The sequence below is a fragment of the Rhipicephalus sanguineus genome, chromosome 6 (genome assembly GCF_013339695.2).
Source record: "Rhipicephalus sanguineus isolate Rsan-2018 chromosome 6, BIME_Rsan_1.4, whole genome shotgun sequence".
NCBI lineage: Eukaryota > Metazoa > Arthropoda > Arachnida > Ixodida > Ixodidae > Rhipicephalus > Rhipicephalus sanguineus.
In genome coordinates, this window is record NC_051181.1 from 121,951,826 (window position 1) to 121,977,872 (window position 26,047).

The 26,047-nt window shown below is 47.7% G+C and overlaps 3 protein-coding genes across 3 annotated transcripts in view; 1 reads left to right on the top strand and 2 right to left on the bottom strand.

Annotated features, from left to right (window-relative positions):
- Positions 1-3,013, bottom strand: LOC119397508 (TNF receptor-associated factor 5). The gene is made up of 2 exons (XM_037664933.2): positions 2,602-3,013; positions 1-1,059 (listed from the first exon to the last, which is right to left on the bottom strand). The coding sequence occupies exons 1-2, from the start codon at positions 2,928-2,930 to the stop codon at positions 21-23; spliced, it is 1,368 nt and encodes a 455-aa protein (XP_037520861.1). The 5' UTR covers positions 2,931-3,013; the 3' UTR covers positions 1-20.
- Positions 3,014-13,880: 10,867 nt separating this feature from the next.
- Positions 13,881-16,975, bottom strand: LOC119396299 (uracil phosphoribosyltransferase homolog). The gene is made up of 7 exons (XM_037663450.2): positions 16,511-16,975; positions 16,375-16,417; positions 16,186-16,255; positions 15,772-15,834; positions 15,529-15,690; positions 15,225-15,323; positions 13,881-14,060 (listed from the first exon to the last, which is right to left on the bottom strand). The coding sequence occupies exons 1-7, from the start codon at positions 16,669-16,671 to the stop codon at positions 13,954-13,956; spliced, it is 705 nt and encodes a 234-aa protein (XP_037519378.1). The 5' UTR covers positions 16,672-16,975; the 3' UTR covers positions 13,881-13,953.
- A 288-nt stretch (positions 16,976-17,263) lies between these two features.
- Positions 17,264-26,047, top strand: part of LOC119396298 (E3 ubiquitin-protein ligase listerin) — a 42,618-nt gene continuing 33,834 nt past the window's right edge. The window contains exons 1-8 of the mRNA XM_037663449.2: positions 17,264-17,457; positions 18,158-18,373; positions 19,068-19,166; positions 20,360-20,590; positions 22,074-22,126; positions 22,810-22,987; positions 23,980-24,150; positions 25,380-25,570. Of these exons, the coding sequence (XP_037519377.1) occupies positions 17,413-17,457; positions 18,158-18,373; positions 19,068-19,166; positions 20,360-20,590; positions 22,074-22,126; positions 22,810-22,987; positions 23,980-24,150; positions 25,380-25,570 (1,184 nt within the window). The 5' untranslated portion in view covers positions 17,264-17,412. The remainder of the gene's footprint in view (positions 17,458-18,157; positions 18,374-19,067; positions 19,167-20,359; positions 20,591-22,073; positions 22,127-22,809; positions 22,988-23,979; positions 24,151-25,379; positions 25,571-26,047) is intronic.

The following is a 26,047-nucleotide window of genomic DNA, read 5'->3' on the forward strand; positions in this document are numbered from 1 at the left end:
AAACCGTTGCGCTGTCAACTCTACACCAGGTTGGCGCAGAACTGGACCACGAAGGCGTCGTCCTTGAGGAAACCGTTTGCCGGGTTTTCGATTTCCTCCAAAGCGGCCAATGGGAAACCGTACCCGACGTTCCTTTCCGCCCTGGGTCTCCGGAAGCTGTCCTGCTCGTCATCGCACGCGTCGGCGGGGTCGAAGGTCAACGCCTTGTCTGCCGCGGACGCCTCCTGGTTGACCAGTTTCACAGTGGTCACCGTACGGTAGGGCCACTTGAGCGCCGAGTCGAACATGCCTCGCAAGAGGTGCACGTAGACGCTCAGGTAAACGCGTCCGTCCGCCGGGTTCTTGTTGAACGCTCCGGACAGCGCCACGTGGTAACCATGGTGACCGACGTAGAAGTCTTCGCTCTTGAGCAGCGTGTTCTTCCTGACGGCCGTCTTCCTGAGCTTCGAAAATGGCGCCACCTGCCAGTCGAACGTCCGAGTCCCCAGGGCGTTCCTCAGGTGGCGGACGTCGCCTACCACGTCCTCGCGCCACAGGCGATGCTGCTCCCGGAGCCGGGACTCGAGGTCTTCGATGTCGGCGCGCGCCTGCTCGGCGTGCAGGTTGACGGACTCTCGTACGTCGTTGAAGGCGTTCTTAAAGTCCTCGTACTCGCGGCACATGTCCTTCATGGCCGTTATCATGCCCAGCACGTCGTACTCCTTGCTGTTGCCGTTGAAGATGACCGAGAGCCGCGAAGGCGCCGGGCTCGGCGCGCTCGGTGCAGGCGGTGACGTGGCCTGCGCGGCGTCCCCAACGTTCAAGGTTCGCGTGATATCGGGGTAGAGGTCGCCCGTCACGACCGTGTGTACCTGTCGATGAACCGGCGCGGGATTTTGTTCGGAGCGTGCCGCCGCCGTGCAGCCCCTCGCCGTGTGGTCCCTGAGCTGGTAGCGTTTCAGCCAAATGCCGCAGATTTGGCACTGGATGTTGTAGAAGCCGCAAAGGCGCGTGTGGTCGCGCAGCTTGTCCATAGGGCCGATGTGGTCGCACCCGAGGGACCGATTTGGACAGTACACCCTGGAACCGTACGAACGTGGTTAGACAAATGTGTCAACATGCGCTGTATATTATTTAAAGGGTCCATGCAAATTTTAACTACACAGTGGAACTTGCTAGGCGCTGTTTGGGGAGAGTTTTATTGAAAAGAGTCCTTAAAATCAATTCATTATTTTGCAGGAGTTCAAAGACATCGGAGCTGCCCTGATACCATGCATATGCCCCCCACGCATATCCTATTCTCCATTTCTGTACACCCAATGTAGGGCAGCAAACCGGACACTGTCCTTGATCTCTTAAAAGTGATGTACAGGGTCGTCCACAGCTAAGGTGAACACCTAATTAGTATTCAAGACCTCATGTTCAATACACAATTCGTAAAATTATTGTGTTTATCGACACCGTGATTAAACGTCATATAACGGACATTGCCCTCGTGAAGTGCAAGAAACGTTCTACTTTTAGTGACTTGAATACTAATGAGGTGTTCACCTTACGTATGGTCGACCCTGTACACAGCGGTCAACAGCTAAAGAGAAGTGCGTGGCTAGGGCGCCTCAATGCCAGCGTTCCTTTGTGCAGGGTAGTGACACCCAATGTCCACGCCGCCGCCATATTGGGTCAAACAGTGGAGCTAGCGCTTTGTGTAATGCTGCCATATTGGTTCTAACAGTGGACATGGGTAGGGCGACTCGATTACAGCTTTCCTTCGCGCAGGATGGCGGCACCCATTGACCGCGTCGCCTTTATATTGGGTCAAAAATTGCTCCATATTGGGTCAAACACTGGACGCTGTCACCACCCTGTACGAAGGGACGCTGCCAGGCGCCCTACGCGTGGCGGCCTGTTGGCACCATCACTGGCCGGCGGCTGCAAAGAGTTTCGCGCAGGCGCAGTGAGCACCGTGCGTGCTACCATTTCGTCGCGTCGACGGTTCGCTTTTTAGAAGCGCAGCAAAGAGCACCATTCACAGCGCGTACTGCGCCTGCGCGAAACTTGTTGCAGCCGCCGGCCAGCGGTGGTGCTGAGAGGCCACCACGCGCTCCGATGTTCCCTTTGGGACACTATAGTAAAACAAGGAATCGGTTTAGATTGATAAATTGTACTCTGAAAACTTTTTCACCATCATACGTCTATCAATAGAGGAGAAAATCAAGGTCAAAAGTTTCATCCTTAAATTTCGCGACGAAATTTCCGCGCGTGACGTGACAGATTTCAAAGTATATATTTTCGTATTTTGGCGACATTGGCTCAACGAAGTTTTCTGAAAGCACAGCGCGCTTTATTTTTACCGATTAGGAACTATACGTAGGCCCTAGTAGACGCCGTCAATATCTATGACGTCACGGTGATTGCTGCGGGAACTTCAACGCGGCGTCGCCACTCGCATTTTCTTTTTCCGCGTTTTCTCGCTTACGAAGCGTCATCCCGCGGCAAGCCTGGTGATTTTGGTATTGTGAAAGAGTAATATTCTAGCAAAATCGTTTTTTTTTTCTCTTTAGTGTCCCTTTAAATAACTGTAGACCACCTCTTGTACATCAGAATTGCTGCGTGCATATATACCTGAATGCGAGCAGCACTTCGAGGGCGACCTTGTCCCTGTGAAGGTCGTCCAGCGGAGTGACGGCGCCGTCCAGCGGGCACGCCACGACGCCCTCCTCGCTGCCCATCATGGCCGCGCAGAGAGGGCAAAAGACGTGCCAGCACCGGGACCAGAACATCTCGGACGCGATGGCGCCGCACACGAGGCACGAGGTGAAGCGAGGGATCGGGCTGGCGAACTCCATCTCGGTCCAGTCGGCCAGGCCCGCCTGCTCGAAGCCGATCACGTAGCGCTTCTGCAACGCCGGCACCGAACTGACGGCGGGAGCTGCGGCTGCGGGTCGATCCATGGCGCTGTACTTGCGAGAATTTTGCTGTTCCTCACTCGCCAATGTCACTGGTCGCCGCCTGCGCAGCCGCCCCAACTTCTGCTTCTTCTTCCTCCCCTTGGTAATGGTGGCTCGCGCGATGCAGGGCCAGCTGTGGCATCTTTATTCCGATGACGATCGTATCTCAAGGGCCCACGCACACAAACAAAAAAATACAAAAGATCTGGATGGACACACCCAGTGAAAGTAGGCAGAACGTTTTCTCGGGAGGGGTCATCCAACATTTATGTATGTTCGTGCATGTGCTTGTGTGGGTGTATATCTACGCATGCGGAATTGAAAATTTGCGTGGAGGGGGGGGGGGGTTGTATCGCGCCCATATGTAGCAAGAGTTTACCGTTGAGCTTGCAGTTTCCAGAGAAGGGATGGTGTACCGATAGAGCGTGCTTCACCGGTGGCATCTGTACTGCTACCTGTACAGTTTCTCCAACGCACAGCGCCACATCCAGGTGGTGGTGAAATATTTTTATTGACACTTTTTGTAGAGGAGCGCTGCGGGCGGGGCCCCTGGTTCAAGGCTGCGTTCACGTAAAGCGGCTGCCCAGGCTCTCGATCACCTGCAACGTGGCTCTGGAAATCATAGCCGAACAGGGCTGCCTCTCCCACACCCCGGCTGGCTTATTTGCCGGAAAACGCAACTGGATTTTCCTGGCAGGCCCGTAGCACGCACCGTAACATTTGTATATCAGTTCCCACAAACAATTCCACAAGCTTTACTTCGAAAAGTTTGTTCTGGAAGCGCTAATTGAAATTATGGTCACTGTCGCGACGGGTTTGTTCAAAGTATTCAAAATATAAGTATTTAAAATGAAATTAAGTAGTTCACTAATACCTGCCAAAACCACCGTCATCGTAAATCCTCACAATATCTGTAATTCGTGATCAAGCAGTGTGCGGTCTATCGCAGCTTTCGCGCGCACGGCGTCATCGCTTGCGATTTTTGGTACATTTGTATTATGAGAGACCACCTTTTACGGTCACCTTTCTTTCATTAATTATTTGTTTGCGGCTACGTGCGAGCCAAAGCAAAAGTGTGGCGGAGAGCACGTGCCTGCGACCCAGGAAATAGCCGCTGCGCGCGACCCACGCGGACCACAAGAAAAGAAGGAGTAGAAGAAGAGGACTGTTCTTGGGACTGCTAAGAGACTCCCTTTTCATTATTAAATATATATTTTTTCAATCGTTATCCTGCGGCTTTGTCAACTTCTCAACTCTTTCCTTTTTTATTTACATCGCGTTTCGTGCTTATTTTTTGCTTTTTGAAGTTTCATATATAATTGTCAGTGTGGCCAATCCCCCTCGTGGGTATGTGCCAGTCTCCTCAGGGCAAACAAACAAACAAACAAACAGACTCCCTTTTTGTTTATTCCTTCTCGGGCACAAGTTCGCCCCAACTAGTTTGGTTTATTAAAAGTGTATTCCTGAACTGTGCGTTACAAATCTGGTGGAGCTGCTGGGTATGATGCCAAGTCCTTCTCGAGTGACAGAACGCAGTCCAGAACCACAGCGACTCGGACCCAACGAGCTGACTCCCGTTCATCAGCGCTGCAGTCGACGCCTACGTGGTGAGGGTCCTGAATTTGCACCTTTGCCGAATTCTCTTAGAACCTCAACGGCTGTGAACGGAGACGCGACCGACATGGCAGCTCAGGTTTCGCCAGCTAACATTGTAGTTAATCAGCCAATGGTGCCAAAGCATTTCCACGGCGACAGCTTTGAGGACTCAGAAGATTGGCTTGAACACTTTGAACGAGTCGCAAAGGCTAACGGATATGAGGCAGATCGGAAACTTGGAAGCGTTTACTTCGCATTGGAAGATAGCGCTCGAACGTGGTACGAAAACCACGAAGCTGCTTTCCTGTCATGGGATGACTTTCGACGGGAGCTGCTCGCTGCTTTCCCGAATACAGACCGAAGAGAGAGAGCTGAAGCTGCCCTCCAAACAAGAAGCCAGCGCAACAACGAAAGCGTGGCGATGTATGTGGAAGACATGTCTCGCCTATTTCGCCGAGCAGATCCAAATATGAGCGAATACAAGAAACTGCGTCATCTGATGCGAGGCGTAAAGCAGGAACTCTTTGCCGGGCTGGTTCGGAGCCCGCCTCGCACCGTCGCTGAGTTCCGTTCCGAGGCGACTACAATGGAAAGGACGCTACAACAACGAGCAAGGATATACAACCGAGACATGAACATCACGTCTCTGGACGTAATGCCACCAGTCTATGGAAACAGCATGGAAGTACTACGGGAGCTAGTGCGGTCTGTTGTACGAGAGGAGCTTCAGAAGCAGCGGCTTGACCAGAACGCTCCGATGATTTCGTCCCTGGCTGACGTTATCCGCGAGGAGGTTAGGCAGGCGGTACGGGAACCTCAGCTGAACACACAGCCAGAATTGCCACTACAACAGCAACCGAGAATGTCCTATGCCGATGCGCTACTGCGAGGACCTCCCGGACGTGTCGACGTCGCAGCCGCTACCCCTATGCAGCACCCGATGTCGCTAAGCACACTGCAGCCACCACCCGAGAGGAGACCAAGGAAGAGCGATGTGTGGCGTACTCCCGACAGAATACCACTTTGTTACCACTGCGGGGAGGCTGGCCATATCTACCGAATGTGCCAATATCGCCAGGCAGGACTTCGTGGTTTTCCCGTAAATGCACCTCGACCACGAAATGGTGAGCGCCCCTTCGAAATCGAGGAATACCTGTCGAGTCGTCAAAGCTCACGTGGCTTTCAACAACACCAACCTCGAGCAACGACGACGGAAAGGTACCGGTCGCCGAGCCCCCGCTTTTCAGCAAGCTCTCCAAGGCGTCGTTCACCAAGCCCACGTCGGGAAAACTAGAGTCAGCGACCTGTGGAGGCAAGGCCGCTGTCGACGCTGATGCAGAAGAACCTCCATCGCTGACTCTGAACGACGACGACCGACTCGGAAATCGGTGTTTTGATGGTGACGTTGCTTCGGATTTACGTGTGTTCGTTGATGGCTACGAAGTCATCGCGCTGGTGGATACAGGTGCAGATTATTCAGTAATAAGTAGCGAGCTTTCTAAAATACTGAAGAAAGTGCTGACTCCTTGGAAGGGACCACAAGTTCGTACAGCAGGAGGGCACCTCATCGACCCGACAGGAATATGCACCGCAAGAATCGGAATTCGGGGTTTCACGTACGTCGCCAGCTTTATTGTGCTGACCGAATGCTCAAGAGACTTGATTATCGGCATGGATTTCTTACGAGCTAACGGCGCTGTGATCAACTTGCGAGAATCTTGTGTCTCATTCTCGACGAGGAACGCTATCGCTACCTTCGACACTGAAGAAAACGTATATGACCTTTGTATTGTGGATGACGACGTCATGGTACCGCCGAGATCGAGCATGTCTGTCGCAGTAACCAACAAAGCATTCAGTGACTTCGAAGGATTTGCTGATAGCAACACCGCACTGACACTTCAAAAAGGGATCTGCATGGCACGCGGCCTTGTTCAGCTACGTGAGGGATGTACCAATGTTCTCCTTACCAATTTTGGAAATGAGGTGCAACACATTGCAAAGGGAACCGTCATCGCCAGTCTGAATGATTTCGTCCAGGTTACGGAGCTGCAGACTTCTGAAACCACGGAATCTGATTTACAAGACGTGGACTCTATACTTGCTGCCATCGACATCGAACCAGGACTACTACCTAGTCAAAAAGAGCTAATAGAGAGCCTTGTAAGGGAATTCGCCGAGTGTTTCTCGACGTCATCCGACGAACACCTATCGCCAAACATCGCATCATTGTCGACGAGTCCGTGAGGCCTATATACCAGCATCCCTACCGAGTGTCACCACAAGAACGAGAAGTTATCGGTAATCAGGTTAAAGAAATGCTCAAGGACGACGTGATCCAGCCGTCAGCAAGTCCCTGGGCGTCGCCTGTTGTCCTTGTGAAGAAAAAAGACCAGACTTTACGTTTCTGCATTGATTACCGAAAACTGAACTCCGTCACAAAACGGGACGTTTATCCGCTTCCAAGAATCGATGACACTTTGGATAGGCTACGAGATGCCAAATACTTTTCCTCACTGGACCTTAAAAGTGGATATTGGCAGATAGAAGTTGACGAAAGAGATCGCGAAAAGACGGCGTTTGTGACCCCGGACGGCTTATACGAGTTCAAGGTACTTCCCTTTGGTCTTTGTTCAGCTCCCGCCACATTCCAGCGAATGATGGACACAGTGCTCTCCGGTCTGAAATGGCAGTCTTGCCTGGTTTATCTTGACGACGTTGTAGTCTTCTCTGCCACCTTCGAGCAACACATGGAAAGACTGCGGGCTGTGCTCACCGCTATCAAGTCAGCAGATTTGACGATAAAGCCACAGAAGTGTCATTTCGGCTTCCGTGAGCTCCTTTTTCTCGGCCATGTCATCAGTGCGGAAGGCGTCCGCCCAGACCCTGGGAAAACTGAGGCCGTGGCAAAATTTCCGAAGCCAACTGATAAAAAGGCTGTTAGGCGATTTTTGGGTCTCTGCGCCTATTACAGAAGATTCGTCAAAAATTTTTCACGAATTGCGGAACCGCTAACGCGACTGACGAAAGAAGACACGCCTTTCGTATGGCTTGGCGAACAGGAGGATGCCTTCAACGAACTACGGAAGTGCCTTCAGAGCCATCCAGTTCTTGCGCATTTTGACGAGGAAGCAGAAACAGACATCCACACAGACGCAAGCAATTTGGGTCTCGGAGCCGTACTCATCCAATGGCAAAACGGACAAGAACGCGTCATTGCCTACGCCAGTCGCACTCTTTCGAAAGCTGAGATGAACTACTCGGCGACAGAAAAAGAATGCCTCGCCGTGATATGGGCCATCACCAAGTTTCGGCCATATTTATACGGTAGGCCTTTTCGAGCTATAAGCGACCATCATTCATTATGCTGGCTGGCTAATCTCAAGGACCCATGTGGACGGCTTGCAAGATGGAGCCTGCGATTGCAGGAATACGATGTCACGGTTGTGTATAAGTCCGGTCGCAAGCACAGTGATGCTGATTGCTTGTCACGTGCTCCGATTCAACCCGCTGCCTCTACTTCCACCGAGGACGGACAGGATTTTGCATTCTTGGGAGCTGTGACAACATCAGAGATGGCACATCATCAGAAATCCGACCCGGAACTACTACTACTGATCAAGTACCTGCAGGGGCAGTCTGTCGATGTTCCACGAGCTTTTGCCCGCGGCTTGTCGGCGTTCGTCCTCCGAAACAACGTCCTGTACAAAAGGAACTTTGAAAACAATACAGCGACATTCCTGCTTGTCGTGCCTTCACTTCTACGACCAGAGATTTTGGAGGCTTGCCACGACGATCCGTCCGCAGGGCACTTAGGAGTAAGCAGGACGCTGGCACGCATCCGCACTAAATACTACTGGCCGAAGTTGCTCAGCTCTGTACAACACTATGTTAGAACTTGCCGGGACTGCCAGAGACGTAAAACCCCACCGCTGAAACCAGCAGGTCTTCTTCAACCGATAGAACCACCAGAGGCCCCATTCGCACAAGTGGGAATGGACTTACTTGGCCCATTTCCTACGTCGTCTTCGGGGAAGCGGTGGATCATAGTCGCGACTGACTATCTAACACGATATGCCGAGACAGCGTCTCTTGTTAGGGGAACGGCCGTTGAAGTCGCCGAATTCTTCGTCACCAACATCGTACTGCGGCATGGAGCTCCTACGGTACTGATCACGGACCGAGGAACCGCATTTACGGCCGATCTGACAAAGTCTATTATGAGATTGACGCACACCAGTCATAGGAAGACGACGGCATATCATCCACAAGCGAATGGACTTACTGAACGACTGAACAGAACGTTGGCTGATATGTTGTCGATGTACGTGGACATAGAGCACCGTACATGGGATAAAATATTACCCTATGCAACATTCGCCTATAACACCGCACTGCAAGAGACAACTCGAATGACGCCATTCCAACTTGTGTTTGGCCGGACGGTCACCACACCTTTAGATGCAATGTTACCTATTGACGAGACGTCCGAGAATGACTATGATGTCAGCGATTATATACAAAGAGCAGAAGAAGCAAGACAGCTGGCGCGACATCGTATTCACCAACAACAGAAAGCCGACACGCATCGATATAATCTGCGACGAAGAGACGTCCAGTACGCACCGGGAGACAGAGTATGGGTGTGGATTCCCGTACGGATACGTGGCCTATCGGAAAAGCTGCTTCGCCGCTATTTCGGCCCATACAGAGTGCTCCGCCGCCTTGGCTCGTTGAACTACGAAGTTATTCCAGAGGGACAAGAGAGCTCATCACGACGGCGGCATCGCACAGAAATTGTGCATGTCGTCAGGATGAAACCCTATTACGACAGACAATGAACCATCGAGGACACAACGCTGCTGGACGATAACTGCATCCACGAAGAGGTGTTAGGATTGACAGCCTGGCAACCAGTTTGTCGCGAGCATCGGGACGATGCATTCTGGAAAGGGGGGCAATGACACAAGATGATTTCAAACTACGCGCGCTGGCCGATCCCTACGCTCTCCGAAGTGTTTGCGGCTGCGTGCGAGCCAAAGCAAAAGTGTGGCGGAGAGCACGTGCCTGCGACCCAGGAAATAGCCGCTGCGCGCGACCCACGCGGACCACAAGAAAAGAAGGAGTAGAAGAAGAGGACTGTTCTTGGGACTGCTAAGAGACTCCCTTTTTGTTTATTCCTTCTCGGGCACAAGTTCGCCCCAACTAGTTTGGTTTATTAAAAGTGTATTCCTGAACTGTGCGTTACAGTATTATGAGAGACCACCTTTTACGGTCACCTTTCTTTCATTAATTATTTCATTTTTCTTTCTTTTTTTCAGCGATGGCATAGTGAAGAAGGTGTGATCATGCATAATCTTCTGAAACAAGAAAAAAATTTAGAGCCCTTCCAACTGTTTGTGAAGAGGAAAGATCAGCGAAGCTGTGGAAGCATTTCGACGGCGAGTCATCGCGAGTGCGTTTGGCTTCACTTGTCCGATCGTCGTCGATGGCACTGGCTCGACGGCGACGCGCAAACTCGCACTTTTGGGCGCGCCGACGTTCCTCGTACTGCCACTGCTCCTCTTTGGAACGTATGACAGGCGTCCGACCCATGGCGAGTCCAAAGAGCAACTAAACACGTCGCTAGCGCAATCTCTTACGTCACGATACGACGGACAAGTGCAAGTGGTCGACGAGACGTATTGGAGAAAGACTATGACGTCTTATTAAAGACGGCTGCGCTAATCGCAGCGCGCGTACTAGGGCGGACGCGCTCACGTGGCTGCCATTGTGAGCTAGGTCATGTAATGAGGATGCAAAAGCTAAGGTCTTGCGAACAGCGCGGTGTAATGCACGCGTTTTACAATTCTAAGTTCGAAAACGACGCCACGAGATGACGCGACGTGTCTGTCTGTATTAGAGATACTGTATATGCTACAGCATATACAGTATCTCTAGTCTGAATTAGTGCTTCGAAGTCAGCGCCGCCTCCCCCGGAAGCAGGGCGGTCATATCCTCAGCCATTATATTCAAGGCGTCTGCCATAGCGCGCGGCTGCATGCTCCGACACAACATGGCGGTTCTGTCGTAGCTGTTGCCGCCACAAGTTTTGCCTACATGAGTACGTCCTTGATTTTAGCGCTAGACAGCTTCGCTGAAAAACCAAACTGAAAACTGAGAAGCGTGCTTTTCTGCACGGACGATCGTATTGCGGCGAAGCCCACTGTCACAAGATATTCGTCGTCGAGTTTTGTAAGCGTCAGTAGACACGTAAAAGAAAGAAGGAATATAGCTCGACGCCGCAGTAGGAAGTCACCAAGACGCGCAGCGGCAATGGCGTTATTTTTAATGCAGACTCGAAATACCTAAGACGAACTTCAATGGCAGAATAGATTGGGACTGGGATGTCAGTTCCCATGTACTTTGAAGAGATTGTTCTTTGAAGTTCTAATTGAAATTATGGTCACTGTCGCTATGGGTTTGTTCAATGTGCTCATAATTTAAGTATTTGAAGGGCTCATGAACCACCTTGGAGAGAGGAGGAGGGCCTGGATAGAGGATGAGGAGGAGGACGAAACTTTAAAGTAAAGAACCCGGCGGCCTCGGTGGTGCGGGTCCCACGCCTAGGCTTGGTGAGTAAACACATCCTGCGGATAGCAGAAACTTCTGGGAACATCTCAGCCAAATTTTGCACTCGAGCGGGGCCAAGACAGTTTAGAAGGGCGCCCTCTTAGGCGCCCTCTTTTATGCTCACTCTCTTCGGAGCTGCCGGCGCCTGCTGTTTGACGTCTCACAGCAGATCAGTGGCGGATCCAGAAGGGGGCGGTAGGGGCTCCACAGTCTGATAAATTACACAGTAGCCACACTAGTGAGCACAGGATTCACAGCTGGAGAGAGCGATCGCGTTTCATGACGCGCGCTGACGTATCTTCTTTCGCCCGCGTCATCCCACCCTGCGTGGCTTCCAACCAACACCACCTAGACTATTTACAAGGCCCCTCCAGGGAGAGCGTGACGTCACGCTAGTTGCCCACCTGCACGCACCCCGTCCGTCGTTTCCACTCGTTCTCGTTATATCTGCTATGGGCACTTACTGAAAGCCGGTGTTTCTTTTTTTGTTCCTGCGCGGTCTGCATTTGTTTACGCTTGCCTTTACACCTTACAGGCATCAAACTGTAACAAGAATCAGAAATGCATTTGTAGAAGTGGTTTTATTAGGACGAAAGGCTAAAACCGTCCTACCTCATTTCTTGTTCAAGGTTTTCATCTTTCTGTCAGCAGCATTTTTTTGTGCGGTGCTTTGGATGGTGCAGTAATGCTTTCATTTGGGCCAGTTGGTGCAAACTTGTAACTTGATTCATGGCTGCGCTAAAAACACGGACAACAGAAGAGACGTACACAGGACGGGCGAGACGTCCTGTGTACGTCTCTTCTGTTGTCCGTGTTTTTAGCGCAGCCATGAATCAAGTTACAACTTTGGATGGTGTCGTTTCGAAGTCTACAAAAGTTGTTCAAAGCGACATTTGTTGCAACACGCACTACATGCCGCACGATAGTCTCAGAGGTATGGCCATTTTCGCAAGTCTCTAGCTCAACATCTCCTAGCAGTGATGTGGAAATGGAGCTGACAATGCCTCGTTGGTTGTTCGACGCGAGGAACGCCTTTGCATTTTCTCCCTTGGTGAGCTTTTCGACAACAAGCGTTGTCACCAGCTTCATGTGCACAGTACATAGCTGCGGAAGCTTTAAGCTTCCTCTTGAGAAGCTGTCATTCATTGTGTTAGCTTCCACATCTATGTTCCTGCTCTTCAGAACGAGTACGCTGCTGCAAAGTCCTTCCCGACGCTGCGTCGAAATGTGACAGCTTTCTGATGAAGTGAGCCTCGAGGAAGTGGAGTTCGCAGACCTGCGCCAAGCATAATACAGACTTAATTACTTTCTTACGAAACGGGCTAATGGGAACTTTGACACGACCCTGAGTATTTCTGCTCTATCTTACCGCACTGCCCTACCTGAAGCGCGACAAAACTACCATCACCGCACACGATACTCGCTCCGTTCAACAGTAACAGAGAAAGAACACCAGTAATGCGATAGAGCCGGTAAGAGAGCAAATTTCAGCAGTTTCTCACCTTGGAGTGTATGCTTGGTGTGAAATCCTTTCGCGGAATGGCTTTTATCCAAGACTTCTTCGGAGCTTCATCCTTGGGGAATGCGAAAACACGCACTTTCGGACCACTGTCATAATTGCCGCGGCATCCGGAAACACAACAACGTCCCATGTCGCACTGATCGAGGTGTAATCACATACTCACAAATGCAACACCAATAAAATAAGACACGTGGCAACGGACGAAGACTCAGAGCAGTGCGATGCAGCACCAAGGCTGCAGTCTAACCAGCGAAGCAGGTAGCGAAGAAAGGCAAACCTGTCGTGGCTTGTCCGCCGTTCGGGGTTTAAAAGTGCGCGGGGTCACCAACACCTACACCTGAGCGACGCATCCTCGGCCACTGGACAGTAGGACAACTAGCGTGACGTATGCCGTCTGGAGAGAGGGGTATGAACAGGCCTTGTGAATAGTCTAGGTGGTGTTGTTCCAACGCGCTCTTTTAGACGAGAGAAGAGAAAGCGCTTAAAGCGCGCGACAGATCCCTGTAACTCCTCTCGTTCTTGACGGATTCTATCAATTCTGGCGGCGATCGATTCTTGAGGCAATAAGCTCCGATACTGAGGTCATTCGATGATCACTTGCAAAAGTGGTTCACGACTCCTTTAAAATTTTAAGTACCCGGGTTTTACGTGCCAAAACCACAGCCATCGTAAATCAAACCCGTGTTCTCGTATCTAGCAGCGAAACATCATAACCGTTATGCCACCCACAGTGGTTATAGCAAAGAATGGTGTCCAGAGCTTGTCTGCTCAGTGTGTTTGTGTCCCGCTATTTTTTTTTCGCGCTGACGTAATGCAGAAGCATAGAGTACGCATTTATTCTCCAGCTTCTTCATCTCGCACTGTTCGTCCCAAAGCCCGCAGGTCTGTGAATGTTACGGCTCATTGAACATGGCGTGGTGCAGCCAGGCACGAGGCCTTGTGTTCCAATTCCTGGCCGTGGCTGCTCCATTTCGATGGGCGTAGAACGTAAAAACGCTCATGTACATGGCAGCAAAAAACTCCAGGCGGTAAAATTTAACCTGGAGTAATACTTCCTTTAAAATTCACATAATAGCTTCAGAAAAACAAATCCCTCACCCTATACCGCCCCCAACAATAAAACACACAGTTTGTGCTGCTACAGACACAAAGAGAAAGAAATCGTACAACATTTCATTTGTTAACAAGCAACATTTATTCTAACGTATATAATAACTTAAAAGCATTTTAAAACAGTCCACCTATTTGAGGCATGCGCTAAAAGGCGATAAAAATTAACACGTAGTGGTTTCGTCATCAATCAGTTCCGAAGTACTTCTGGCCAAAGTGGTTGGGAGCAACGGGATGAAGTTCTGATGTGAGGACTGTCATGGTTGGGAATGCCTTCATCACCGACTTGGCTGCTGTAAAAGTGAAACACAAAAGGAAAAAGAAATTGTGTCAAATTTCCCCTATGGGAACTGTTGTAGTCTTCTGCAATGCATTTAATGGAGACAGAGACGTAGCAGCACGAACATATCTTATTAAATTACTATTAGAGTGTACACTATGATAACCCAGCTTGAACCATCCCTAGCAGCTATTATGCAAGTAAATACAGTAACTTTTATGCACACCATAAACCTTTTTTCTAAAATAATTAATGTCGTAGTGTATACTTTATCTGGATTACAGTTTTACATGACAGTTTACATCTCCCACATTAGATGACTAGAGCATTTTTTCGTTCCTAATTTTAGCTCGAAAAATGGTTTATTCAATGCTGACTCAAAAACTGCTTCTCAAACCCCAGTTTACTTTTCGTGGTATGCTGCACACTGAAACGGAGCAGTTCAGTTGCATGCAATAACTTGCGACCTCATGAAAACTACATCTAACTTTGCCTACACACCGCAAATCCTCGTACTGCAATTTTGCACAAACTCAAAATTGAAAATCTCATTAGTTGATATAGTTTTGTAAACATTTTTTTCACCATTACCATGATAAAAAAGGTTGCTCATCTAGAAGAAAGCAAGACTCTCACATTTCAATGACCATGGCTAACCCTTCCGCAAACGATTTCACACGAAGCTGGTACCTCTAGCCCCATTAGAAAAGCTGGCTATTACTGAATGTTGCCCCAATTACATGCCATGATACGTTTGAAATGACCTAGCAGCAGTGAACCCAGATTAGACAATGTCTGCCGTAGAAGTGCCACAAAATGGCCTTGAACTGGCTAGCCAATGCAGAGAAGGTGCTTAGATACCTTTGCGAGTCGATTCATGTGATGGTGCTCCGGTGCCCTGCTTGGCACCGAAGTCATTGGTACTTTATATGGATGCCCAAGCGAGTGCTGTTCCGTCTCCTAAATATCCTTGCTTTGAAATTTCGTGATGAGCCGCACCTTTTTTTTTTCTGTGTCTCAGCAAATGACAGCAATCTTCAAATGTCTCACATGCCTGATAAACCACCACGCCAGCTCTCTTGCCACGTGTGATAGAATCCTTAAGAACACTCTCTTACCGATGATAAGGCGAGCGGAATCAAAGAACAGATTCATGTCTAAAACAGGTGTAGCTTACCATGAGGTGTGCAGAACAGGTTCAACAAAAAGATGTTTTCCTCCTGCACTCCGTGGTCCTTCAGAACCTCAACAGCTTTGTTCACAGTGTTTCCAGTACCTGCAAAGGCAGATTTAACAAGACAACAGTCTTGGTGCAAACTTCATATCACGGCACATGTGCTCTGCCAGTTTGAAACACCCGTCATTTCTGGTTCTGATGATGGGTGATGTGGTTTCAAACAATCTCTCATGCTAGACCACCAAGGCCAAGAGACATGCATTTTAGTCAAGAAAAGACGATCGACGTCAAGAGCAGTGCTTACTCATGATTGGGTACATCAGCAGCACCTTTCGGCTGTGTACATCGACTGGAAACTTGGCATACACGACGCTGGCTTCGTGTGTTTCTTCATCACTCTGTATCAGGATTTTTCCAATGCGGATAGAACGGCAACAGTCCCTGAGGCCTTGCTCCATGGCTTCACCTGAGGCACAAATAGAGCTATGAGTTAATGCCATAGTTCCCAATGCGCCAATTTTTTTTTAAAGGTACAGTTTTCGCTCACCACTTCGCACGATGCTCACGCCACAGCTTCCTCTGAGAAACTTGATTCCTTGGTAGATTGATCCTGCAAAACGAACAGTAATACTTCACCTCAATGTTGCAATGTGCCCCAGTTATTTAAAGGGGCCCCCGAACCAGGCCTCATTGCAAATTTTGGTCATGCATTGGAAGTCGCCTCGTGGCGCACCTTAAGGGGCGCCGTTGCGCGTTCCTCATTGGTCCGTTGTCTATGACGTTTCAAGCGGTGCCTGTTACGTAGATCACGCGTGCTACTTTCAAATTCAGCGCGCGGCCTTCGGTATGAAATTTGAACCGCTTTCGCACCATGTAGCCATTTTATTTACTTTGCAGACACGGTCGCCACGGAACAATTTAGGGGCCCTTTATAAGGTGCAACGATCGACACACCACTCACCTGTCGGCGTAGTAACTTGACATTCAGAGTACGACAGCTGGTTAAGCCCTTCTTCGACTACAATGCGAATCTGAAGGTAAACACAGAGCATGCCGCTGTCAGTCAGTGACCTAATTGCTAATGCTTGTGACCTAATTGCTTGTGACCTAATTGCTAATTGTGATCGTCAATCACTTGAGCGCGTCTTACCAGTCTGTCGGCGTAAAACACGAACTCGCTCCTTGTGGTATTCCTGTGAATGAACAGAAAGTTTACGTTTACATACAAAACTGCGGTCGGACGGTAGATGCGTGCGACACATTCAATCACGCCGAGGCACACTCACCTATCGCGAATGATTGTTTGCAGCTCCTTGATTTGATCGTTCATAGGAATGATCTTCATTCGCGTGCCGAACCTAAACTGGTCGGGATTGAATGGCTTGATCTCAGTGGGAGACTTCGTGTTCGCGTTTTTCACGACGTCCGGCTGATCGGTCGACGTCATGCTTCTCCCGATCGTTTTCTTCTTCGACTTATCTTGGTATGTCGCCAGATGTCGCGTGCTCCTTCGGTCACACTTAGACGAAGTTGTTGCGTTGTTGCTACACTTTGATCTTAGCTAAGATGACGAAGTGTCAGCGAAGGTAGCGAAGGCATGGAGCAATGTATCGGTGGATGGATAGGATGTGGTCGTAGAAAGAGGCAGGTGTAGCTTGACGATCGAATCCCTCAAAACAGCAGAGCAAAGTTAGCTCCACGTCCTTGCGCTTGTGTAAACAAGTTGTAAACATGCACCACACAAAGCACGTCGACAAGATACAAATAAAACCGCAAAATAAACGAACTCGAGAACTAAGAGTAGTAGACGTATGTACACAGTTTACTTTACGAATTGTGATGGGAGTTAGCGCCACGGTAAACACTGTTGGGGTTGTTGATTGTTTCTTTAATTTAACATAAACATTATTTACTTGGTTTGAATAGCATAAGGTCACTTTGAGAGTCTTGTTCAACGTCTGCGGCTTTGAATTTAATTAAATTTGACGAACTTGCCTTAACGAATTTAGTTTCGGTTCTAGATTTCTCCACTACTCTCCTTCTCCGGCTTCCGCTGCGTGCGTACGCCCGCGTTGTGATTCGCGTCCTGTGAATGTGAAAATATGTGACGCCTCGGGCTATCGCCTTCGCTACAAACGACATAATTTAACCTCTGAGTAACCTATCCAACGAACGAAATTCCTCAAAAATGGGAGGCAACAAGAAGGCACCCAGAACGAAAGGCAATACGCGGGTGAGTAGTGCAGCGTGTGTCACATTCACGGGCCCGGCCTGCCGAAAGCTGACGGCCGTTTCTCGACGTCGCAATTCACTGACGCGCAGCCTCTCTGCATCCCGAGTGTGTAGTGTGCGTGGTTTAGTACAGCGCCTAATGTATTCATCAATTTCGTGTAGGCGAGTAAAGGATACGCGCGTTTGTGTCATCGTACGACTGTCGCCTCATTGCCTCTTACACATGCCAAGTGTAATCCGTGCATGCTGCACTACGATCTTTTTCCTCTTTATTATTTTCTTTTCCTTATTTCTGAGTCGACACAATCATTATGCATAGTTTTAACTCGGAGATTGTCACAGCTCTTTAGCTTTTACGTATTGCGCATTTCGAGTTTCATGCTCATGCATCTTGAGTTTACGTTTTGAGAATTCACCTTGCTAAACACTGACAGTAAGCTTATTAAAGGGACTGATGTGTTATACGACAGGAAGCGTGCTTCAGACGTGTTCGTTAAAAACTATTCAGCAAGAGTGATTTTGAGGCATTTTGAGGCATTGGCGGGCCTATATACATCAGTGTATACTTCACTCGGCAAGTTATTTCGTTTAAAGTTTGCTGAGGGATTGTGTTTACCTCCGAAGGTGACTGCACGCTTGATGAGTTTTTCATGCTTATTGAGGAGCGCCGATGTATCTACACCAAATTTTTCTCTGCCCAGCCATCAAGCAGTGGACGGAGTGCGCAGCTCCTCTCAGCCAGTGGCGCCTCCGGCCTGACTGGATTTGTAGGATTCACATCACTGGCCGGTGACTGCCCTGCTTACATACCACCAACGGGGCAGCACGTAATCGATGACGCAGACTCAAGCGTGGACAGTGACTTCCGAATGGTCATGCGCAAGTTAACCAAGCGTGACCAAACAACAAGGCTCAAGGTGACAATTCTAGTTTCTGCAGCGTGGTGCTAACTGGTCACTGCTACAAAGGAGGGTCTCGTACTTGCAGTGTTAGGTTTATTTGATTTAACAGCGCTAGGTAACTTCTGCCAGCTGGGAATCTGAATGGAGACTGGTCGTGGTGTGACTGGGTGGGCCCATGGGCATGCCAGCTGTGACAAAATAAGTAAAACAAACGAAATGCTCTCTCGTGGAAACTGCATCATTTATTTCCAGTGAGACGTATAGATATCAGCTTACACATTGAGCTATGCATTGGAATTTCAGGCAATAAGCATATTCCTAGGCCAGCATCTAATGCAGTTCTACGCGTAGTCAACATTTTCGGGGCTCTTCATTGTTGATTAAACTGAGATATATGAGCTTCCATGTGCTGCTTACAAAATACCAAGTTACAAGTCTGAATTTGTGCCTACTGGACCCACCCCTGTGTGCACACCATGGATGAACCTCTGAATCTCTCAATTTGTTGGTTCAAATCTGTGTCATGCAGTAGTAGAAATGTAGTCTTTGAAATTTTCATTAGTTTTCATCTGTTGTGAGAAAGAGCAAAAATTATCGAGTTGTCATACATTCAGACACATTTGCCTTTGATATATTACTCAAAAAATGTGCAACGCGGGGAAGTGTTGTCATCGTTGTTGATGATATTATTTTTTTCATGTGGTTGCAGGCACTACAAGAACTCCTTGATCTCGTCAAAGAGAAAGATGTGGAACTGGTTAAAGGAGCCCTCCCTTTCTGGCCTCGTCTGTACAACAGGCTATCATTGGTAACCGTACTGCATCACTGCATTTGTAACTGCACATACTTTGTCTTCTCGGTATGAGCTTGTGGAAGGCCACAACACACTGCTGGATATTCCACCTTGTGAGGCTGCCAAGATCTCGTCTATACCGATGTTGAATTGTGTGAAGCAAATGCGCAGAGTATTGTTAACATGGTTGCTGAACGGAGAGCACAAACTGTGAGACTGCAGAAAAAAGCCTTAGTCTCACATGGCATATGATGGCAATGTTAACTTGACTTTTGTTGCTGACCAACAGTGCGTGGTTCAATAAAGTAAAGTGAAATGACATTCATTCTTTAGCTTCTATGATGCACGTCAATCCTGTCAGCTTTTTTCTGACAATTCTGCTTTTGATCTGTATTTAAGAGCCATCGGCAACAACATTCCAGGCCGCATAAACGCCCTCGTCTCAGAGATATATGGGAGTCTCCGAATGAAATTTGATGTTTCAAATATGAGTGAAAGCGTTGTGAAAAGCTTGCAAAAACACCGTTTGACATTACGAAAAACACAGTCTACTGAATTGATCTTATGCTGTTATCACCTGCACGGCCTTTTGACATTAACAGAGCACGTGGCAGTGAAAACTATTTTTTGATATTTACGGGGATAAATTGATAAAGTTAGACTCAACGATGTGAATCGTTATGCTTATATCATAAATGAAATCGGTTTTGAGCTATCTCTTATAGTTATTGAGTTACAACACTTTACTGACCATTATAATGAAGGGAACAGCGCAGATACTGAGCGTTTTCTTAATGCAGAGAAGAAATGACAGTACGGTAAAAGCGCTGGTCTTCAGCAGAATTGACACTTAGAAAAGCACCTGGCAAGAAGTTCAAAGTGCATGTGTACAAAAGAGAACCTTAACAAAAAAAATTACGAATCAATCGATACGTGTAGCATGGAGGCATATATCGAGGCATTCTTGTTCTTTTCTGCCCAGAACGATTGAAGCAGCGCTCACACATCTATCAGATTCAGCCGATATGCACAAGGTTTCCGAGTGTCAATTCACTTGAAGACTGAAGTTCTTACTGTCCTGTCATTTCTTCTCTGCTCCATCTTTAAATTTTTCTTCTCATGCTGGCAAATGTGATCTTCGAAGTTCCAACTAGCCCAACTTTAAATACTGCTCTCCCAATGTGTACCGCTTGTTTTGTGTACCGTAGGACAATGATCGTCGCGTACGGGAAGCCACACACCGTGTCCATGAGCTCATCTGTCAACGGGTCAGGAGGGACCTGGCTCCCCACACCAAGGCACTGATTGGCGCCTGGCTTGTCTCTCAGAGCGACCCGTTTGCGCCCGCTGCGACTGCTGCGAGGGCCGCATTTGAGGCCGCTTTCTCAAGCGAGAAGCAAATCCAAGTGTTCCAGTTTTTCAGCCAGGAGCTGTTCAGTGTAAGCCATCGTTTCGTGTAGAATCCACATAGGCTTGCACAGGGTTCCCGATGAGGAGGGGGAGGGGGCAAAGCTACATTGCAGCCCCACCCCCTTGTTGGTAGAGTCCAAAAGACAACTGGTTTTACAATGGACGAAAAAAAGATTCAAGTGAAGCGATTACGTGCCTCTCACAATGGCCTGCCTTTGGTCCTTGGTTTTCTGGGAGTGAAGATGAAAAGTCAACAGTTCTTGGAATGTAACATCAGGGGCCCTCGGCCGCCATTATTGTCAAAAACCTGTGTGGCCATAACCGTGCTCTTTAAACAATGACGCGACAGTTCCTACCGAGTAAAAGTATGGGGACAGACTTTGTGCATCTCTTAGGTGACTAGGTGGGGTGGCTGCACCCCCCAGTGCTCATGCCTATGAGAATTCATGCCAGCTTCCTTGCACAATAGAAACACTGATGTGATCTCTGCTGTAACTTTGTTATTGCATTATTTCCTGGTGACACTGTAGTTATGACCAGATCTTCATATTTGTATCGTGAATGTCTTATTCTGCTTAAGTAAGGATCTTCAGGGACCCAGTCAGGATGCCTAGAGCAGCTTTTAGGCCTGAAGACCATCCAGATTTTTCTAGTCAAATAAATATTGATTGATTGATTGGAATTGGGTGCTTTGAGTACAAGACAAGTGTAGTCACTTGATTGTACTGGTTGGCCATTTGTTTGCTACCACTGTGCCTACTCCCTTGCTCTTGACCTGGATAACAGTGGTGGTGGTTGCAGCGGGAGGGGGTTCTTGTTTGTAACTGTGGGTCAGGTCTCGCACATAGGGATACGTTTGCTTGTTTATTTATTTTAGTGTGATTTGGTGCTTTCAAAGCTATGGTAGAACAATGTGGTTAAAGATAATTTTCATAAATATGGGTGCATAAAGACAAATGAGGAAAACAGGAAGAAAATGTTTGTAGTGAATCTCCCTAAGGAGAAGGGCCGTTCCACATGAAGCATATAATGGACTTAGGCAAAGGCACAGTATTACACATGTCAATTTATCACATTGTTATAACCTTGGAGAAGCAAAACTAGGTTACATTAGCCAACATGAACCAGTGCTAGCCTACGTTAACCTTAACCGGTGTTAATATTAAATGAGTAGCAAGTACGGTAGACTTCACAGAAACTAACCGATGTTGTAGTGCTCAATTCACCTCGATTATTGTTTTACTGTTTAGTCTGTATATCCTACTTGACACCACCAGAGACTCTTTTCCAAAATTTAGTTTGAAAAGTGCTTTGCATTTTGAAATCTATGAATGTAAAGCTATAAAATGCTTTGCTTTGAAAGCTACATTACTGTAGTGTATGGGGGAGAGCTGTTCAAGCAATCAGTTAATCTAGTCAATAAATCATTATATTATTTCCATCAATAGCAATACTAGAGTCTAAGCACCGGCACATGTGCGTATCTTTATTTTCTACATCTTCTCATTCCAGTATATAAATGATGTCATTCTACAACAGACAGTTGACACCGTTCCAGACTCCAAGTAAGTGGTATGCTCTGTTGTAAATGAACAAGTTAGTGTAATGAACTAAACAGGGGTGTATTATTGCTTGCTATGTTTGTATGATTTTCAAGAGGCAAGTCTTCCTAAATGTTGCCGTGCATCAGCCAGCTTTGATTAACACATCTCCCCATAACACCTGTCGCTTTATGTTTTTATTTACATATACAACTTATTGCAGATGTTAGTGTTAACAACCACATCATTAGCTGTCTCCAGTTTGTAAAACTTAGCTGGAGTGAGGATGTGTGAACAAGAACGTGTCTTGTGTATATGATGAGGCTGTTGTTTCACTTTTTGAAAGATGGGGGTAAATAAGGGGAGCTGTTGAAAGACTACGTACAATGATGAAGGTGGGGACATACAGGTCATTGTGCTACACCCACGCATACATGCACACTAAAAAAAAGTATCAAAAGGACCTGTTAAGTGCTTTGCAGAATCTGTCGGGATTAGCAATATTACTGGCGATAGAAGTGGGTGGGCGATTTCAGTCACGGCAAGCCTTGGGTAGAAAAAAAAATGCATGAATGCATTGTGGTGTTTGCTCGAGGAATATAAACTTCGTAAGCGTAAACAGGGCGACCAGGCTGCATCCAATGTGATTTAAGTAGCCAATGTTGCCAGCCTCAGTCTTTGTGTTCCTTTGTGGTTGTCGTTTCCAGGGAGCTTTCTCAAGAAGAACGAGAAGCGAAGTACCATAGGTGGCTTTCCTGCGCATTGCTCGGCTTGAAGATGGTCCTGGAGTACCTCTCGCCACTCCCCGAGTCGGGCGTCGAGTCGCTGGACTCCATCCTCAAGGAGCCCAAGTTCTGGAAAATGGCCAAGCACAAAGAAATCATGGTATGGACCGTGCTTGGCTTCTTATAGTGTACACTCGTAACAAGACATGATTTTCATACCTTCTATGTGCATGTGGTACTGCGTGTATGGATGTTTGTAATGTTTGTTTGTAATGTATGTTTGCAATGTATGTTTGTAACATGACCTACTGGAACTCCTGACCTGCACGGGTGACCCCACTTCAGCACGCCTGTTCAATCCTTCTGTTGCTAGGCACGGAATGTATGAGATGTGTGGCGCTAGTCAGCACTTGTTTGCTATTGTTGGCTTCAGTGCTCGTGGTGATGTTTTGGCCAGTGCATAGCGCTCATATCATGTAATTCTTATGCATAAATGCACAATGCCTCGAAAATAGAGGTATGAGAAGTGACTTAGGAATTCTTTGCATTTGAATGGATGCGACACGGCATCATATTCATCGTCCTACATCACGCAAGTCTGCAGCTTTACATGTTAGTCAACCGCTATACAATAAATACTTAACTGCACTGAATAGGTTACTTAAGCCTCTGTCTAAGTTTCAAAAACAGTCACATATATGCTGGCAGTTCGTCACAAAATAGGGGAATTCTCACTCCAATGCTGTCCAAACGACTGCAGAGTAGCAGACGAACAGGTTATAGAAGTGACACCAATGCCGAGAGGTTGAAAGAGATCTGGCGCACATGCTCCAATAGAAGCCTGGCTATCTGTGCAGGTCAGGATTTCCAGTAGGTTGTGGTTTGTAATGGATGCTTGCAATGTCCAATACGAGTTGCAGTGTGCGAGCTGGTCATCGAGCGATGCCCCCGAGAAAAAAGTGGAGAGGGCTTCGCTGTTTGGTGAAACTGCCTTCACGACATGTTTCGATTCCACCACATATGCACGGGCTCCACCAGCCCTACACACATCGGCATCCCTTGCTGCAACGATTCAAGCAGTCCTTTACGTTGTGTAGATGTCAGTGACAGTTGTGTCTTATATTTTTCTTGACATTCTATGTTGCACTACAGGTGCGCAAATCCTGGTACAGCCTGGCACCGTCATTGAGTCGTGTGGATCACGTCTGCAAGACTTATGGTGCCAAGCTCTGCTCCCATACCCTGGGATCTTTAGCCGAGAACGATCCAGTGGTGGCTGTGCCCATCTGGGAGGCTGCTCTCTCGGTTGTGTCAGCTGTGCAGGTAAGTTTCTTCTTCAACAGAAATTTTTCGTGTTCTAGTTGGAATGATTGCCAATTATAAGACACACCTGAAGCTGGAAAGAAAGTGTCAAGGAGGCCTCATACTTTTCTTATTCTTTTTTCTTTAATTTCTTAATGAAGTAATGACATCTCGGGCCTGTAGTTTTGCAGTGCTTGAGATTGCTTTTGTGAAAGCGAGAAGCATTACCCTTAGCTGGTTCAAAATGTTATGTTCTTCTAATTTTATGACTCTTCCTTTAGCTAGTACTTTTAGCTGCTTTGAACTTTGTCATTGTAGCAGTCATCTAGACAGAGAATGTTTCTGGTCATGTTATCACAACATGTTGAACATAATCATATTTTGTGAGATCGCATCGTAACTCTTGTGTACAACCTACCTCTCACTAGTATGCTTGAACATGAGTTTTACAAAATAAAAAAGCATTACTCACTGATATTGGTGTGCAACAAGTATATGTTGCCACACATGCTGGATATATTGCCTGTCAAATGCGACTGTCATAACGTGGTACAACAGTACAAGAATTGCATTGTATATGTTCTCCTTAGTTAATTACAGGAGTGCTGACGCCAGTTTTCAGAGCTGAGTTTACTCCGCCATACAAATGACCTGTGTACAGAGACGGCTGTGATCAAGTGTGAAGCTCAGTAAAGGCTGATAAGGTATTTTATTGTGACATTAAAGTCAGTTTTTGCATGGCCTATCGACATTGACACTATCCTGATGTCAGGCTACGGTATCAGTTCTGGTGACTCAATGCAGCAGTATGACTAGTTGCGATGACGTCAGGCACCAAACATACAAAATGGCGACTTGCACGCCGCCAATGGAGCAGAATTGCTGTGGATATGTCACGATATCTTGCACAAGTACGTGACGAGAAGCTCATAATGTGTTGTGACATCAGGGTACAGTCAGAACTGAGACTAGCATTTAAAAGCATGTTGTGTACGGCTTTTTAGGGCCCACTCACGCTTACCAGTACATTTTCTAGGCTCTTGAGGGCTTGGCCTTTGAGTTGGCGCAATAAGGCAACTGAAAATTTTCACGTCACTACCCCGTTAAGCTCGACGCTTAGGAGGGCTGAGTAAACTGAGAAATTTATTCCTTGATTTGAGGCCGGTGTATGCCATTTTACGCATCTGCACCAGCGTTATGACAGTGCCAGTTCTACCTTTGGTACAGTGGTGACCTCTTGTTCTCCGCAGGACTGCTGGACGCATGTGGACGCCAGGAAAGCCGTCCTGCCTCAGCTGTGGAAGGTCTTGAAAAATGGCGGGTTTGGCAGTGCAGTGCACATCTATCCAAACCTGCTTCCATTCCTGAGCCTTGTCCCTGCTGAGGTCGTTGGCATTGGCATCCAGTTTTACAAGTTGTTCTTCGACTCCTTCCGGGAAGGGTGAGTGAAGCAGTTTCGACGAGTAGCCTGTTCAGTGCCTGCATCTAAACGGCATGTTCCGTAATAATGCATCAGTTTTGCAGGTACTAGAAAAGGTAATAATCTGTATAATATTGTGACGTAAATTGTTACTTAACGAAAGTAGAAAACAATAAATGAAATGCTAGATGTGCACCTTGAGTCATTATCATATGCATGCGCAGGGCTATTCATTAGGGAGAGCGAAATTTCACTGCAGACCCTCTCCCCAATTGCCTGCATTTCTTGCAAGGCTAGATTTGCTGGCAACATACAATGTCCTCCTCCTCTCTACTGCCATTGGTTGAGTCAGTAAAACAACAAGCCTAGCAATGGATGTAAAAATGAAAATGAAACGGCGACGTGCACCTCACAATGGTTTATAGATGGGAAGTAACCAGTTCTTGGAATGCTACATCAGGGGTCCTTGGTTTGGGAAGTTTTGCGTGTCTCGAGTTC